Source organism: Ambystoma mexicanum, chromosome 13 (genome assembly GCF_040938575.1).
Source record: "Ambystoma mexicanum isolate Mex_15411 chromosome 13, UKY_AmexF1_1, whole genome shotgun sequence".
Classification (NCBI taxonomy): Eukaryota; Metazoa; Chordata; class Amphibia; order Caudata; family Ambystomatidae; genus Ambystoma; species Ambystoma mexicanum.
In genome coordinates this window covers 407,410,469-407,427,576 of record NC_090938.1, presented here as the reverse complement: position 1 = coordinate 407,427,576, position 17,108 = coordinate 407,410,469, and the positions used below count along the sequence as shown (strand labels likewise).

The 17,108-nt window shown below is 46.2% G+C and overlaps 1 protein-coding gene across 2 annotated transcripts in view; it reads left to right on the top strand.

Annotated features, from left to right (window-relative positions):
- Nucleotides 1-15,576, top strand: part of PCK2 (phosphoenolpyruvate carboxykinase 2, mitochondrial) — a 32,682-nt gene extending 17,106 nt beyond the window's left edge. For both annotated transcript variants that reach the window (XM_069634010.1, XM_069634012.1), the window contains exons 3-10: nucleotides 3,036-3,220; nucleotides 4,111-4,314; nucleotides 4,983-5,170; nucleotides 5,405-5,567; nucleotides 5,781-5,999; nucleotides 6,930-7,067; nucleotides 13,872-13,967; nucleotides 14,786-15,576. In XM_069634010.1, the coding sequence (XP_069490111.1) occupies nucleotides 3,036-3,220; nucleotides 4,111-4,314; nucleotides 4,983-5,170; nucleotides 5,405-5,567; nucleotides 5,781-5,999; nucleotides 6,930-7,067; nucleotides 13,872-13,967; nucleotides 14,786-15,240 (1,648 nt within the window). In that variant the 3' untranslated portion in view covers nucleotides 15,241-15,576. The remainder of the gene's footprint in view (nucleotides 1-3,035; nucleotides 3,221-4,110; nucleotides 4,315-4,982; nucleotides 5,171-5,404; nucleotides 5,568-5,780; nucleotides 6,000-6,929; nucleotides 7,068-13,871; nucleotides 13,968-14,785) is intronic.
- The last annotated feature ends 1,532 nt before the right edge of the window (nucleotides 15,577-17,108 follow it).

The following is a 17,108-nucleotide window of genomic DNA, read 5'->3' as shown; positions in this document are numbered from 1 at the left end:
CACCTGAGTTTACCCTTTATGTTGACACATTAGAAGACTCGGGCTGGTCTATTACATCGGGGGTATTTTTATAAAAGTTTTTTGTTTTCCGTTCTAGCTTCGCCCTCTTACTGATGTTTGGTGTGCAGTTCTTAGTTTCTTGAAGGGTTAATGGATACATGCACAGACTCTGCCGGTATTTGAGTACGGATCGGAACCTGAGAAGGACCGGCCGTATGGGATCCTGACTTAACAATACAAGATTCCAGAGCATGCAAATTACTCCATGCTATCCCAGGAAGCCATCCATTAACCCTTCCTGACCGCATGGATTGACATCTCTGGGGAACCTTACAATTGGGTGGGATCTCCTGTCTCAATCCACCTTACACCAGCTACCTTTTTTGACACATCATATCATGAGTGTCTGCCCAGCCCTGATGAAAGTGGTTTTAACTTAATGGTGCCACTGAAACCGGTAGGCTTTTTGGCTTTTTTCTTTACCAAACAACCCAGAAGAGTAAAACATTTTAAAACTCAGTGTTTTGGTCTACGATTCTCCAAAACAACACGACAACCACTCAAACCTTGCACTGAATTCTGAAAAGGTAACAAGAAAGACCAGTTCATAGAAGACACGGGAAAGCTGAATAAAAAGACTTTGGTATCATCCACTGTTCACCCCAGCCCAGCATAGAATTACCTCTGTTCCCTGCGTCTCGTTCAATACCCAGGGACAGTTCAAATATGACCACCTCACTTGTTTACACGTCTTTGCTTTTCACGTTAGACCTCTTTGCTGGATCTTAGTTAATGCCTGCCAAAGATGGCCTCAAGAACATACCAACTCCTGAAGACGGACAGTGCTAGAGTTTTTATTAAAAAGGCTTCAGAAGGAGCTCTCCATCTTGCCCCCACACCTGCACTGTTCTCTCCCTATCCCAGGTGTCGCTGTATCCCAAGATGGTCACTAGAGATCAGTGTCCCCTGCTATATAGTAGCTGGCTGGTTGTTCTGGCCTGAAGGCTAACGCATTATCTAGCTATCTCCCTCTGGAACTTTCTATGTGTATCCTATCAAGTGATCTCTCAAAATATCGAGTCTTTACAATTGGAATACATGCCTTCCAATTGCACAGGTCCCACTGCCTTCCTTTTCATCCCCTTGTATTTCTTGCCCTGATTCTCCGTCTCCTTTTTCTACCTACTTCCCTCCCTGCTCTTTCTTGCCCTTCCACCTTCTCCCCCTCTTCTGTCCCTCTGAGGTTCTCTCTAATCTCTTCTTCCACTACTCCCTCCTCACAACACTCTACCCCTCTTCTACAGTCAATCATTTCGCTCAGTCTTACTTACTCCACTCTCTAACTCAATCTCTCCACTATCCATGCACTCTCATACCCATGGTGGCACATGTAAGATTCAGTGTCTTTCAAAGGACTCGTTCATGCAATCTGTCAGTCCCCCAGCGCTTTACTGCGGCGACCTTCAAAAACCACGTTTCCACTCAAGTAAATAGCGTGGATCTTCTTGACTGCTGGCTTGCAGTGCAAATCGCTCCACTGTCCTGTTCATTGCTGGATCTCTCCCTTTTTTAAGTTGCTCACCCGTTGTTTCACCTTCGTGACTTCTAGGTAGTGTAGTCCTACGGGAGAGGGAAACACTGGCATTGTGTGCAACAGGAATAGGGTAAACCGTGGTACTTGTCACAATTTAACCAGCCGTAGTGGGACAGAGACTAGGGTCCTCCCTACTCCCACCCCTTGATCTTGGGAAGGACTGACTGGCAAATACCCTGGTAGGCCTCCTGCCTGGTTTGAGAGGGGTCTGCATCCTCTTGACAGTCGGGTTACTGATCCTGTCACATGCCTTACTGTGCGTTTACTCCTTTTTTTTATGCTAGTGTGTGGACCTTCTTCCCTAAGTGCATCCCAATTGGGCTGGTTGACTCCGAAACCCCAACACCTCTGGTGAAATTAGTCTTAAGCGTGGCCTGTCTTTTAATAGGTAAGCCAATGGTGAGTCAAGGTGACTTTTAACATGTTTGTATGATACTACTGGATTAGGGCATTGTGGGTTTCTATCTAGATCAGTTAAGCCTGCGACCAATCTGTCATGGCCCACCAGGCCGTTGCGTGGAGGGATATTGACTGAATGCTAGGTTATCGAATCATCGGAACAGATGTGGGGCATAAGTCCCAAAAATTAAAGTGGAGACTCATCAACAAACAATGGGATGTGACGTCGCCAGAAAATAGCCTATCAAGGTGAAATATGCACATTTCATTAAATTGCCATTGCATAACCACCCAAATTGAACAGTACTAATGGCGTTTGCCTTTCATAAAATCAACGCACACACAAAACCAAGACCAGATATTTTCTTCTAATAGTGTTTTTGAACACAAAGGTGTGTGTTTTAAATTCCAAGAACCAATACAAATGTTTTCCCTGGGACTTGCAGTACCGAAACGGGATATTTCACCTTTAGTTGTCATTTTTCATCACGTTATATAGTGCAGTGGTGAAGTATCAGGCCTACAAACCTGACGACTGTGGTTTGATTCCCCGAGGTCGGCTTTAATTCTTAAATTCAAAGAGGACATCCAATGTTTCTCTTTTAGATTTGGGGGGGGGGGGTGAGTCCATCCTCCGAATAAAGTGGGTGGACTCTGTCCCGCCCGCGTGTACCCTCGGCTTGAGCCCTGGGGTACTCTTCCTTCCATGGAGCACTCTGCCATAATTGTTTTTCTGTAAGCTGGCTGATCCAGACACCCTCCCCGCAACACTGTTCTTGGACAATTTTCACACCTAGCCACAGATTGTTTTTACCAATGGGGGGGTAATGTATGTGGTGGATGGCATTGTGCCTTGGAAGGATAGCTTAGGGGCAACGTGCTCGCCTTGGAAACAAGACGAGACGGAGCAACACAGGTTCAAATCCCGGGTCCGCGCTTAGAAACCTCTGGGTATTAAGCGCGTTATAAATTACCTATCGTATCAATAGTTGAGAGTACCCCCCATTAGTGATATGTCTTTGATCTTTTAACTGTCTTACAGCTGGCTGGCCAGGACGGACCCCAAAGATGTAGCCCGAGTGGAGTCAAAGACTGTGATCGTTACAAACCAGAAGCGTGATACTATTCCCATTCCTGCCAATGGTGCCAAGGGCCAGCTGGGCAACTGGATGTCTCCCGATGACTTTGAGCGGGCAGCTGGTGCACGGTTTCCTGGGTGCATGAAAGGTGCGTGGCTTCTATGCCTAATTGACATGTTCCAATCCCCTTTTTGTATCTTTCTCCCCACTCCGAAACTGTTAGTACCCCATAAGCAGGGATGCGGGGGACGCTTCCCTCGTGCACTGTCCTATTGGAAGCCCTGTCAAGGGTTGTACACTTGGCAGTGCGCCCGGGTCTCTTTAGCTCTAGGATGCCCATGAAATGTATCCGTCCCTGCCCCATGGCCCTCCCAGATGGCCTATCTACAGATGAGGCAGGGCAGTGATCTGCATTCTGAGGCTCTGCATATATTTTGGTATGAGACTTCCAAGATGCCTCACCATTTACTATGCTGACTAGTTCTGTTGGAATTTGTAGGCCAAAATATTTTGATCTACAGGTTGCAGACCCTCTTGGAGGGAATGAAATGCACGCCTGGCGCCCTTCTCACTTTATTCCCTAACATGGATCTAATCCCTAACAATGATCTAATCCTCCCTGTTTCTGTTCACTAACTCTCCCGATTTTCATTTCACATTTTCACTCTTGTCATCACGCTCTCAACCCACTTTCCTCTATTCTATTCCCGTCTCCACCATACCCTTCCTCCTCCTTCTCAAAATTCTTGTACAGAATGTTGAAGAAGGCGTCAAGTGCTCTACAAAAAACCTATCTGTCTGCCTTTGTTTCCCCATCATCTTAATGATCCTTTAGTAGTCTTTCAACCATGTCTGTTTTTTGCTATCCCTGCTTGTCCCATTGTAATGCTCTCCCTGATTTGGTAAAGAAAAAAACCTCGATCTATTAATAACACCCCTCCTCCCCCACCTCGAGCTTTACTGCACGCTCACACATTTTATGCCCTTTCCATTATGGTAATGCTCTCACTCCCTCTTCCCTAACCGTTTTCTCCACAGGTCGCACGATGTACGTGATTCCCTACAGTATGGGTCCCATTGGGTCCCCCCTCTCTAAGATCGGGGTCCAGGTCACAGACTCACCATATGTCGTGGCCAGTATGAAAATAATGACCAGGATGGGGTCCCGTGTGTTGGAGACCCTAGGGGACGAGGAGTTTGTGAAGTGTCTACATTCCTTGGGGCGACCCCTGCCACTGAAAGGTGAGTGCCCCCAGTCAGATAGCTTCTAACTTGAAGAGTGTCTCATGATTGAGGGGAGGGGAGAGACTGAGTTGGTGTGGCCCCTTGGTGGAGATATGGAGGTAACTCTGTTGCTAAGACTATAAGATAGGGTGGGGTATATCATGCCAGGGGTCCCGGTTGCTTTAGGGAAGCTGTAGAGTATCCTGTGGTTGGGGTGGGAAAGCGTTGCCTGGCTGGGGTTGTGTGGTTTGCCTGTGGGAGGCCAGGGGGTTGGGAGTATCCTGTAGCTGTATTGGGATGAGTGTTCACCTCACTGGGATGGGAGTGGGGGGAGGTCCCAGTTCTGACTGTGGGTAGGAAGTGTCCTTTGGCAGGCTTGGTGCGTGGAAATGGATGAGGAGCGGGTATGCCAAGACTTGTCACTTGATGCAGCTTGTGACTGATGGGTAGGAATATTGCATGGTGGTGGTGGTGGGGTGCAGGTAGCTCCAGATTCTGGGGCTGGAGTCGAATATGACTGGGGAGTGGACCTCACATTAGAGTGCATTATGGAAGACAAATTATCTTTTTTATGCAGCCGAGTAGATGGCCATGGCTTTGCCCCACTTGCAGTTGTAGGCTCCTTGTGAATTTGCAGCACAATAGCGATGACATTGACGTAATGCACTGCCTCTTTTTTGTTACAGCTCCACTGACCAATCGATGGCCCTGTAACCCTGAAAACACACTAATTGCCCACGTACCAGATCGCAGGGAGATCCTATCCTTTGGCAGTGGTTATGGTGGCAACTCGCTACTGGGCAAAAAGTGCTTTGCACTGCGGATTGCATCCCGTATTGCCAAGGATGAGGGGTGGTTGGCTGAGCATATGCTGGTGAGTGGAAGAAAGTATAGAGGGAGAAAGGGCTGTGTGAAATTTGAGTAAGGAAGTTTGCATGGGCGAAGGATGGTTGGCCAAGCAGACTGGTGGAAGAAAAATATTTAGCGAGGCGAGTGGAATCCAAAGGTGGAGTGAAAAAGGAAGCAAGTATTCCCTTTGTCGGCGTGTTCCCTTTTGTCCATGTCAAATAACTAACCTATTCCTCTGTATTCACCCCCCCCCTCCCAGATTTTGGGGATTACAAACCCACAGGGACGAAAGAAGTACATTGCGGCTGCCTTCCCCAGTGCCTGTGGCAAGACCAACTTGGCCATGATGAGCCCCTCATTGCCTGGCTGGAAGGTGGAGTGTGTTGGTGATGACATTGCATGGATGAAGTTCGACGCTGAAGGTTATTGCCAGTCCAGCTCTTAATTCCACATGTGATTTGATCTTGTCTTCTATATCCTAATGCCACTTTTGATGGATACTCTTCTATCTTCTGACTATGCTCTTTCTCTCTTCTGACCATGCTTTAGTCACCTTTTTGACTCTTCATTCTTTCTCTCCCCAATGCCTCAGCCTTAACCCTAATATCTTCTGTCGTATTTTCTTTTCTTAACAGGGCGCCTTCGAGCTATCAACCCTGAAAATGGCTTCTTTGGTGTGGCACCTGGCACTTCCACAAAGACCAACCCCAACGCTATGAGAACCATGAAAAAGAACACAATTTTCACCAATGTAGCTGAGACCAGTGATGGTGGCGTCTACTGGGAGGGAATTGATGAGGCACTGCCCCCTGGGGTCACTGTGACATCCTGGCTTGGCAAACCATGGAAGCAGGGTGAGTACCTTTCTGGGGGGTGTGCAGAATTGGGGACCCGATGTATTGTGTAAACTGCCAATAAAATCCACCCCGATCACCATGGCAGCATCAACAGTCCACTTTATTTCTATACGCCTGTAAACAAGCAGACAGAGAAGCTGGAAGAGTATCCCTGTCCCAGGAATATGGCCCCCAATCACAATGTTTTATTTTTAATGGGGTTAGATACTTTTAAACACTGAACAACCTCCAACTTTGAGGGGCACAGCTAGCAGTACCTGGAGATGTAGCACTGCCCCAACCAGCAGCGGATTGCTCCATCTTAAGTCATGAGTCACAGTCTGGTAACTGATGCCCCTGTTCTCCGGCAAGAACAAGTCTCTCCTTCACGTTAGACGTTTCACTTGGCTGCCGTCACTGAGCGTGCTTACGTCCTGAGCAGATGCCAACATCACAGCTGCATTGGCTTTGATTCTTCCCAACCAATTATGGCACCTCATGGTCTGGCCTTGTGTCATCATTAATCATGGCTGCAGTTTGGTTCTTCTCAGTACAGCTGCACACTCGGTGCTCGTGAGATCATGCAGTTATTGACTGTATGACTGTAATATTGTTGATAATATGTCTCAAAATTTAGTGTCCTTTTGAAGCCTGCGGAATAACGCCCACACCCTGGTCCATCAAATCCAAACTGGGAGCACCCAAAACCCTATATCAATGTGCTATGTTCAAGAGCACCCAACATTAAGTCTGGCACAAGATCATAACTTGTTGCAAATCCAAGTATTTTGCTTCATGTTGTAACAGATGGGGGAGGGAAATTTTATTAATTGCAAGGTAACTCAATGAGTGGGACGTTGAAGCCTCCAATACAACCCCTCGTTAAAAGCTTGAAAGCTTAGTGTCTTCGCTGCATTTAACCACCACTCTATCCTTCTATGTTTCCAGGTGACAAGGAGCCTTGTGCCCACCCAAACTCTCGCTTTTGTGCCCCCGCCGGCCAATGTCCTATCATGGATGAGGCCTGGGAGTCTCGAGAAGGGGTGCCCATCGAAGCCATCATCTTTGGAGGACGGAGACCTAAAGGTGGGTGTAAAACAAACTCAACTGTTGGGGAGTGGGAATTAACTCCTGAGCCAGGTTGCAGATTGCCAGACAATGCAGGGAACCGACACCTCGAGGGATTGCATATTTTCACTGTTGCCTCTGTGGCCTTGATTTGTACCATTCATCAACCTTCTTTTTTTTTTTTTTTTTTTTTTTTTTTTTTTTTTATATAAATGATGGGCATTTCACCTTCACCCCAGCGCCTATGATTTATCAATGTTTATTTACTGCCATCATACTTTAACTTCCATTTATACCTCTCCGACCTGGAGTGTGATACCATCAGTCATGCTTTGGACAGTTTTTAGGTAACTGGAGGGTTGGTCTACATTCAAAGTAAGTCCAATCTTCTAAACGATTCAGCTGAGACGGTCCGAGACAAAGCTGAGGCAAATGGTCAAACTAGTTGCCGTTGCTCTCGGGTAGCAGGCCGTGGACAAAGCTCTTCAGAAGATGAGCAGCATGCATAATTAAATGAGCACTACAATTGTGAAGAAACAACCATCAGTACACTGGTTATGCCACTGAGATGGAAATAAGCGATGATCATGTATGTATGGATTGTAAAATTAGAGAAGTTAAACTTCTTGAGAGCTTAACACTTGTAATCGGTAGACCGAACAAAGGGGCATGAATGCAGGTATAGATGGTCCATGGGAGGAAATATCGAAATGTTAACTGGATCCAACCACAGATAACCTGGCATCGAAGACCATACCTATGTTTTGATCGTCAATGAAATATGGTTGACTGGGTTCACGCCCAGCAAATCTCAATGGCACCTCATGCTCTTGACCAAGCTCAAAGACTACCAATTTTGCAATGAAGAGTGTGCCCAAGGACTGACCAACTATGCTCTAGTTAACCCTTTGGACAGCAGATTGGGTCCTGTTGCTGCTTCACCAAGATGGAGGCAGAAATTCCAAATAGTTCACTGCCATTGCGACCAAGGCAGACTGGGCTTGTGTGTAAGAGCCACTGCAGAGTAGAAAGTGGAGCTTAGCATACTCAACTGCAACAACCCTTTGATCCCCAGTATCTCAGCTTCGCTTATGTACAACTAGATCTCGTCTGGCGCACTTGGTTCCCCATTTGGTAGCTTGGATGAGGAAAAGACCTAGCACTGGTTGATGAAATGAGCTGCGTAGGAACACCCAAATAAAAACATTTAGGTGAAAAAGGATCGAAGGTCCAGACGGATGGAATAGAGGTTTTCTTTTTTTTTGGATTAATGATTGAAATTGACCTAATGGCAGGTATTGTAGTGAAATAATACCTCTCAAAGCACTGGACATCCTCCACTGACTAAGGGGGTTGGCATTGTTTTAAAAAATATATATTTTAGCAAAACACAGTTCTTTAACTTTTTTGCAGGAAATCAAATAACGTGGCTTCAAATAGATAGCTAGCGAGGACCCAATTCAAATGAAGGGACATTGAACCAAAGAACATCTTTTCCAGCAGTTACTCTACTACGTAAATGGGGAGATTTTTGTAATGTAGCGCGTGACCAAGACGATAATGGGTGATTCATCTTGTAGGTAAATTGGGGTCTTGCTGCACCTGTGCCTTGCGCGAAACCTTGAAATGGGTGCTCCCTCCACAGGGAAGAAGTGACAATATCTTCAGCATTCAGATCCTTCATACGAAGACCTCCAATCCCTAGAACAGCAGCATTTATGAATCCTTTAATGGACTGCTTAGCTAATCCACAAAACCAACAGTGGTCAAGCTTGGAAAACTCAGCTGACGCCAATCCAACAGGACGCATTGGGGAATATGAGAGAAATGAGGAATTAACGCAGTGGAAGAACTAGAAGGACCAAGCAGAGGTGAAGCTGAAAGAAAGGGAAAGATCAAAGGAAGAGTAATAAAGGGAGAGGAGCAGAGGGACGGCGATGGAGACCAAGTAACAGGCCTGTGTGGTGGAGCATTTGGGAAAAGGAGGAAGAAGGCAAGAAGAGAAGGGAGAAGAAAGTGGGACGGGCGGTGAAACTGGTATAGGTGCTGGAGTAAGTGGAAAAGGGGATTGATACAACGAAGGAAAGAAACCTAGTGGAAAAAATCTGTTGGAGGAGGCAAGAGAAAGATGAGGGGATGGAACCTCAAACTGCCCAACAAAAGGAAGAGTAACTCCCGAGTAGGAGAATATTGTGTGATATCAGAAACAGGTAAAGTGAAGAAAGGACTGCGAGGAGCCTGAAATGTGCTTGAGACGGCGGCGGGTGGAAAATATGAGCAGGAAGGAAGTAGACCAGGAAGGGAGCATAGCCATTAAAGGCGAGTAAGTAAAAGAATCTTGGTACATGCTGTTGATCACAAAGGTACGGTTTTGTCACAAGGGGAACTTGTCTAAAAGGATACTATTCCCGGCACTCACCCAGAGAAACGTGGGCTGTTGGGCCATGATGGACTACCAAGTTGAAGGGTCCGGACAACCGCACGTCCAGGGGGACACAAGCACGTAAGGAGACTGAAAAGGGCGTGCGTGTGGACACATCTTTGTCAACTCTGAGCATCCAGGCAATGCACACCAAGGTGAAGTGCATTAGGACCTAATGAAGTGCTGTTATATCCAGGAGGGTAAGCATGTTTAAAACCAGGCCTAACCTCAAAGCAATCTTCGATCGGGAAGAACCAAGATGACATCCTGGCAACACCAGATGAGCTGAGGGAATTCCCCTCTTCAAGTTTCTGGTGACGCCACCAAACTATGCACGACGGCGGCCACCATGAAAGACACTGCATCCTTGTTCCATTGAGAATAAGATCATTGACTTTGAACACCTACTGGATGTTTGCATGGGATTCTAGCTCGCCAATTAGTAACGAACAACACTTTGGTCTAAACTTTTACAACGCAAAAAAATATCAGACCTTTATTTTGGCCCCCACAGCCCCCCCCCCTCTCTTCATTACTAATACCACCCCCACATATATAAAAAACAAATGGCCATAATCACTGCATTTTTTTTTATTTTTTTTATTTTGTATATTTTTTTTATCCCCCGGTTGGATGTGATTTCGAAATCCTAACAAATGAAATATCACTTTATTTTCTTTACTTAATGAGGGGGGCATGAGCCTACCCCCTGAACGCCCCCGTTTCCCCAAGCTTGTAACGGAACCCCTACACATTTTAACCCTTAACCTACAACCCCCTTTTATTTATTTACATTTTTTTAAAAATATTTTTTTTTTGTTTTCGTTAACATCACTGCATGCCGGCCTCATCTGGAGACCTGGCAACCTGTAGCATTTTGCAACACCACTGAGAACCAGAATGCCCCCTAAAAACGCATGCAAAATCTGTGTTAAATTTTAGACGCTGAGCATGATCGCTAAGACTGCCTTTCTTTGGTGTAGTAGCTCTGATTTCTCCTGCCATCTCATACATTATTTAAAAATACACCAATAACGAATTCGTCACAGACCAGGTAAACCTCGTCTATCACAACTGCAACACTTCCAAAATAAAATCTGAGACTCCCCGTCTTTCCCAAACTAAAGGAACTCCGTTCTCTTATGCCATAATCTAAAACCCATCATACAATGATGACCTACCCCCACCCACCTTATCCATCATCTAAGTGCCCACAGCAGCCAATCTCCACGTACAGCTGAGGATTATTCACTCCTCATACGTGGGCACATTTCCCTGTCTCCTCCTGAAACTGACCAAAAACAGACTGACAAACTTGCATCATTTACCCCACCCCTTACACGCACAATAATGGAGTATATTATGGCTATTGGAACACAAAGTAATATTCTAGCCTTTGCTGCAGTACTGAGCTTGGTGTTGACAAACTCTGGGTCATATTGAAGGGCGACTCTTGCCTTTTGGTGTTCTTACACTCTTGGCAGCATTTGGCATGGATGTGTACTACAAACCCAGCTCTCCATCTCAACAACTGTGATAAACCTCAGACACAGTGCTCCACTAGTTTGCTTTTTCTGAAACCAACGGGCAGTTAAACGTCCAAATTGAGTTGTCTAGATTCACTCCATGTCAACGGCAGGGACTGCAAATTTGCAGTATATTTCTTTTGAATCACCTTTACACTGTCTCTGCGGTTCTACTGTATAGATTAGGGATCATCCTTACAACATTTGTCTCTACCTCCAAGGTGTCATCGGTCAATGTCCTACATCGCTTGATATTGTCTTGACACCGTCTACACCTGACGTCTGCAGTTTAACCCACTGTATATCGTCCGAAGAGTGAGATTGGCGAGATCGCCTGCTTCAGTGGAAGCAAACTGCAGCGCTCAGGGACAGCTATGCACCTGGAAGTCTTCTCTGTTCTCCTATTGACCAGTTGATGAGCTCCTGCATTGATCCTGATCCCCCTTCAAATACTATCTTAAGAAGACAGCCCAGATGGCATAGTACCCACTCAACCTCGCAGCAATGCCTGCTCTTTCCTCTGCAACAATAAGGGGGTCGGGACAGTTTCTGTATTTCTGGCCCTCCGATCTACACCCGCACCACCCGTGAATGAGATGTCTCTCGTGAATCTGATGTTTCATCAACGGTCAGCATAAATGCTACCATTATCCCTTTAAGCATCTCCAGGGGCTCTTCCTTCAAGCCTGCAAATAGTTAAAACCCCAGTGTATCATTAGCAAAGCCTTTGTGTCAAACTACTTGAACGAAAAATATTGTTTGATCTGTGTTTGCGTATCCTGAGCTATATTAGCCAAAAAGCACACTAGGGTTGTGTAGGGCGTTAAGTGGTCCAGGGCTCAATGACATTTGTTACCCAGCAGTCTCCAAAAAACTGCTTCTGAACTGGGTCACTGCTGGGACTCGTTAAGAATCTACAGCATTTTCTTGCCTGCATACTTGTACTCTAAAAAATGTGCGGTAGTTGAGAACTAATTGCAGGTGCCGAGCGATCCAAATGGATTACTCACATGCTGAGAGGAATGCTTTCCTCCGCTGACGCAGGATAGCCCAAGCATAGCATTCAAGGGTAGTGGCTGTCCAAATGCATGTATAAAATGTTTCTGGTATGCAGACATATTTCACTTAGGGCGACTGTTGTAACAAAATGGCACCAAGCCCAGTGAACAACTTGCTCGGAAGGATTTCTTGCTTTAATCCCTATTGTAGACCTATTTATCAAAATCTGTGGTTATTCTTTTGTTCCCAAAATGCACTATGATGTTATGCAAAGCAGCCAGCAAACCCACCTTATAACACTTATACCCAGAGGTTTCTAAGCGCGGACCTGGGTATGAACCCATGTTGTCTTGCTTCCAAGGCGAGCACGTTGACCCTGAGCTATCTTGTTTTTCCCCCTTCCCCTTTTCTTTTAGGTGATTTATTTACAGAATGAGTTGACTTGTTACTCGATTAAGTGAGACGGGATATACTTACAAACCCGTCGGAGACCGATGTGCAGCCTGAATGCAAACTAGTCCACCAGAGTGACCCAAGGAACATATTAAGTGTCTGGTGATCAGTTTATTTGAGGGAGGTTGACCATGCCTAGCTGCCTACTTCCCCCTCCCTGTGTGAGCCACATCCAGCAACCTTCAGGCCACGCCCTTTGAATAGAGCCCCGTTCTCCCACCCCATTTGTTTATCCCACTTAAAGCACTAAGCATGTGTTTAGAAGCCCGCAATTATAGGGTACCCCCCTATAGGTTTCAGTACATCCTCTCTGGTTCTGTAAGAATCTAAAACATTACAATTATTACAATATGGGGCCAGCCATGACCGCAACAAAGTTATTCTAAATACATGAGATGTTACCATTTTCAAGGACTTCAGAACAGATGTACTTGCTAGAGTTTTTTAAATGTTAAAAAAAAACAACTCCTGGATAAAATCCAACAAAAATAAACCCGCTTTTGATGAAGAAAGAATTGCAATTTTTTTAAAAAAAATCCATACACCACTAGTTTGTTGTTCGTTGTTTTTTTAAGCATATTATAAGAAGAACCCAAGTCTTGGTGGCTAGAGGTCCTGGGGGATGTTAATAAGGCAGTTCATACTCGCAGCTCCAAATCCTGTTACTAACCCAAAAAGCCAACTAAGAGAAGGCCTGACACAAGCTTTTTGCATTCGATGCCTCCACACAATGGATCTGTCTGCCTGTCCATCTGAGACTCGTTTTACCTCAGACTTTCAGGAAACTAGATCACTTTCTTCCCTCCAGTCTCTCCTCAATCCCTACCTACTACTTCCCTGCCTAAACCACATTGCGCTAATCTGTAATCTCCTGTTCCGTTGTGATTGTCCTGGTTATGAAGAATGTACATGTTTCATCGTTGTCTGTGCTCAAAATGTAGGTCTCTGCTATGTAAATCGCTCTGTTGTCCTCTGAGTCCACGTCTCTGTACAAATACCTCCAATCCAAGACACAAATGGCCTTTAATGCTTTCCTGAAATTCCCACACCTTTCATACAAAAAAAACTATTGTGAAAATACAAGCGCCCAACTCCTGGAGGCTGAGGCTCCTGTAAAACGCGAGACCACTCCATAGCGTCAATTTGATTAGCAGCGTCTGTCTCTAAACGCACCTATTTACGTTAAAACGTCACTGTTGGGTGGACCTACGTTACTCCTGGTAAAAAGGCACATGTGTCCACATTGAACCCAGTGTTGTGGGGCAGTCGAGTTTAGGCTTGCAGGAAAAGCCTTTTTAAAGGGCACGGGCCTATGCTGGTTTTATTCTCTCCTCAACACTTTGGTCGAAAATGTCTGATGGAATTTTTCTCTGTGCCACAGTTCTCGATATTATTGTGACCCACTGCCATTTGTCTCTTTAGGAGTGCCTTTGGTGTACGAGTCCTTCAACTGGCGCCATGGTGTCTTTGTGGGCGCTGCCATGCGATCGGAGTCCACAGCAGCAGCAGAGCACCAAGGTGAGGGGTGGAGGGAAGCCTGAACAAGGTAGTCTGTGGAAGGTGTCCCAGGCACACCAAACGCAGTGAACGAATGCAGAATAAGAACCTGGCCATTGTCTTCTAAAAAGAAGATGGTGTAGTACTGTACCATGCCAAGATGCCATGTGTTCGACTCTGCCCAGCATGGTAAATGAGAGGAGCTTGTGAGGGCTACCCAAGGAGTTTTGAGAGTACTGCCCATCATGGCATCTGTGAGCTGTGTCTGAGAGGACCGTAGGGGTAATGTGTGGGGGTTTACATTTTTTGCAATGTGGGCAACCCTTCAATGTAATGTAAGATGTTGTAATTCACATCCATTCTGGTGAGAGACCCCATCCAGAATAGCAGCTGTGGGACATGTTGAAGCATAAAACATGTCTTCTGTAAGAGAAGTGGAGGCCAGCTTACTGGCACGTCTAAAAGGTTGGGTTGCTAAGCCATACAATTGTTCCTCTGGCACATGGGAAACCCAATAGGACACATGAAAGGTTTGGAAACCCTACTCTTCCCAGGCATGGACTTTCTTCCGCTGTGTAGTGGAGCTCTGCCGTACAGATGTGAGAGGAGCAAGTGGTATACCCACCCACAAGGCATGCAATGTGTTTTGGGAGCCTGACCAGCTTATTGTATGAAAATGGCATGGATGTAGCGCCCCCTAACGGGAGCTTTGTGAAAGACGTGGTGCTATATCCAACATAGCATTTGTAAGTGCTGTTGGAACCCCATGCTGATTGGGGTGTGAACTAAGATCAGGCTGTGTAGCCATTAACCATCTTGGCTTCTCTCTCCTCTCCCAGGGAAGGTCATCATGCACGACCCCTTTGCCATGCGCCCCTTCTTCGGGTACAACTTTGGCCACTACTTGTCACACTGGCTGAGCATGCAGGACCGACCAGGTGTCCGGCTACCTAAAATCTTCCATGTCAACTGGTTCAGGAAGGACTCTGAAAACAACTTCTTATGGCCTGGCTTTGGTGAGAATGCCCGGGTGTTGGACTGGATCTTCCGCCGTGTTGATGATGAGCCGAGCGCCCGACTCACGCCAGTTGGGTATGTGCCAACAGTGGGGGCTTTGGACTTGCAAGGGCTGCCCCGGATCGACACTGACGAGCTCTTCTCGCTACCCAAGGGATTCTGGGAGCAGGAGGTGGGTGAGGTGAGGCATTACCTGACTGAGCAGGTGAACCAGGACCTACCAGGTGAAGTAGTGAGCGAGCTGGAGGCTCTGGAGGAACGGGTGAAGAAGATGTGAGTGCTGTAACGAAAAAGACACAGACCTCCACTGCCTATCTGTCCGACCAGCAAGGGAGTGATGGTCTGCACCCATACACGTGGAAGACTGTGAAATTCCATTGTTTACATGATTTCTTCAGGACTAAAATCAGATGGTTCTATTCAGGGAGGACATGTTCCATGGACCAAAGAGGACTTTCCAGGGTGGGAATGGGATCGGGTTGGTGTCGTTTGTGTTTTTTTTTTTTTTTTTTTTTTTTTGTCTTCTGTTTTTTTTTTTTATGGAAACGAATTTTGGTGGGCAATGGGTTGAGTTTTCTTTACATGATGAGAATTAAAAAAATTACTGGCTGATCTTTTATTTGTTGATACCTTTTATGTTTGGAAGGTAAACCAGATTGGTTATTCAGGCCTGGCTTTACAAGACGTCGCAACTTTTCCTGCCCCAATATAGACACCCAATTCAGAAATTGATTCTCTCAAGTTGACCTCTGGCCTTCTTTCTACATATTGTGCTCACTTCTGTAATGCTTTTTGCCCCATCAGATGTGAGACGTTTAGTGGTATATTTTTGTATATTCCCAGATGCCCGTTAACCTTTCAGCTCAGATTTGTTGCCCTATCTTGCACCAGGAATCTACCCATGTGGGAAATGTTGTTCGGTTTGTCATAGAATTGTTTTCGTACTGACCTCTATGGAATTATTATTTTCTATTAATTTCCATTTCATGGCACACTGTTTCTCAGTTTTTTACAGAAGAAAATGAACGTAAACATTTAATAGAAATGGATATGAAGTTGGGGCCACTCTGGCCCCTCCTTGGGTGGGGGAGCGCCCTCCCTTCACCCTCTTGTGAGGTAAAACACCTTGGTCGTCTTCGACTCCCTCTCACACTTTCTCCTCTCACAAAACGGACCTTGCTAACATTCTGCTCCACCTCCTGAGGCATTCTCACTTTTCCCCAGAAGCTCAGTCACCAGAGCTCTGGTTCTAGAGCTGTATTACTGCAACAGCCTCTTCATCAATATGCCTCTTGTCTCCCTCCGCCCTCTTCACCTAATCCAGACTAGGGCTGCAAGACTTTATCCTTGGCCTCCAGCCCAGGATCTCTCCAGCCGTAAAATCTCTCCACTGGCTCCAGGTTGCTGCAGTGATCAAATTCAAGACCCTCTACATCAGCCACAAGGTTTTCTGGGGCTTGGGACCCCACCACATTGAACTTTCTCTCACTAAATACCTCCCTGCTGGAGTCCTTCCATCCTCTAGTTCCAACTCTCGGCAGATCACCACATGGGAGGGGGGTTAGATCTTTCTGCGCCAGGTGCCTTTCTCTGGAATAGTCTTCCTGCCCCTCAGACTTTAGCCAGATCTCCTAAGTTCCTGACTTGCAATACTTTCCTTTACTCCTCCTCCCTTACCTGCCCTCTCCCTTGCTAATGTCCCCCTGCCACTGTGGCTGGTTGCCTGTTCCCTTATGTGCCTTACTGAAGCCAGGCCCTCTTCGTCCAGTCTATTCCAGCCCCTGCCCTCGGGCACCCTCCCCGAATAGCCTGAATCTGGTCCACCCACTCCTTGCACTAGTTGACCCTTAACCCTGGTTTCCTCTGGCCCCTGCCTGCCTCTATCTCATCCTCGCCGTTTTTTTTTATTTTTTTATTTACCGCCTCCCCTCCCCCACTCCGCTGCTTGCACTTACTGTCACTGCGCTTGCGCACGGTCGGAATGTCACATGTCCTAATAGGACAGTTTTACTGTTATTTTTTTATCCTCTCTCATGGCTACCCGCCCCCACCCCCATCATTTTGTGGCGCCTTGAAACACTTGTGTATAGGCGCTTTTACAAATTTACTATAAACGAATGCAAAGATAATTTAACTGGTGCTGCC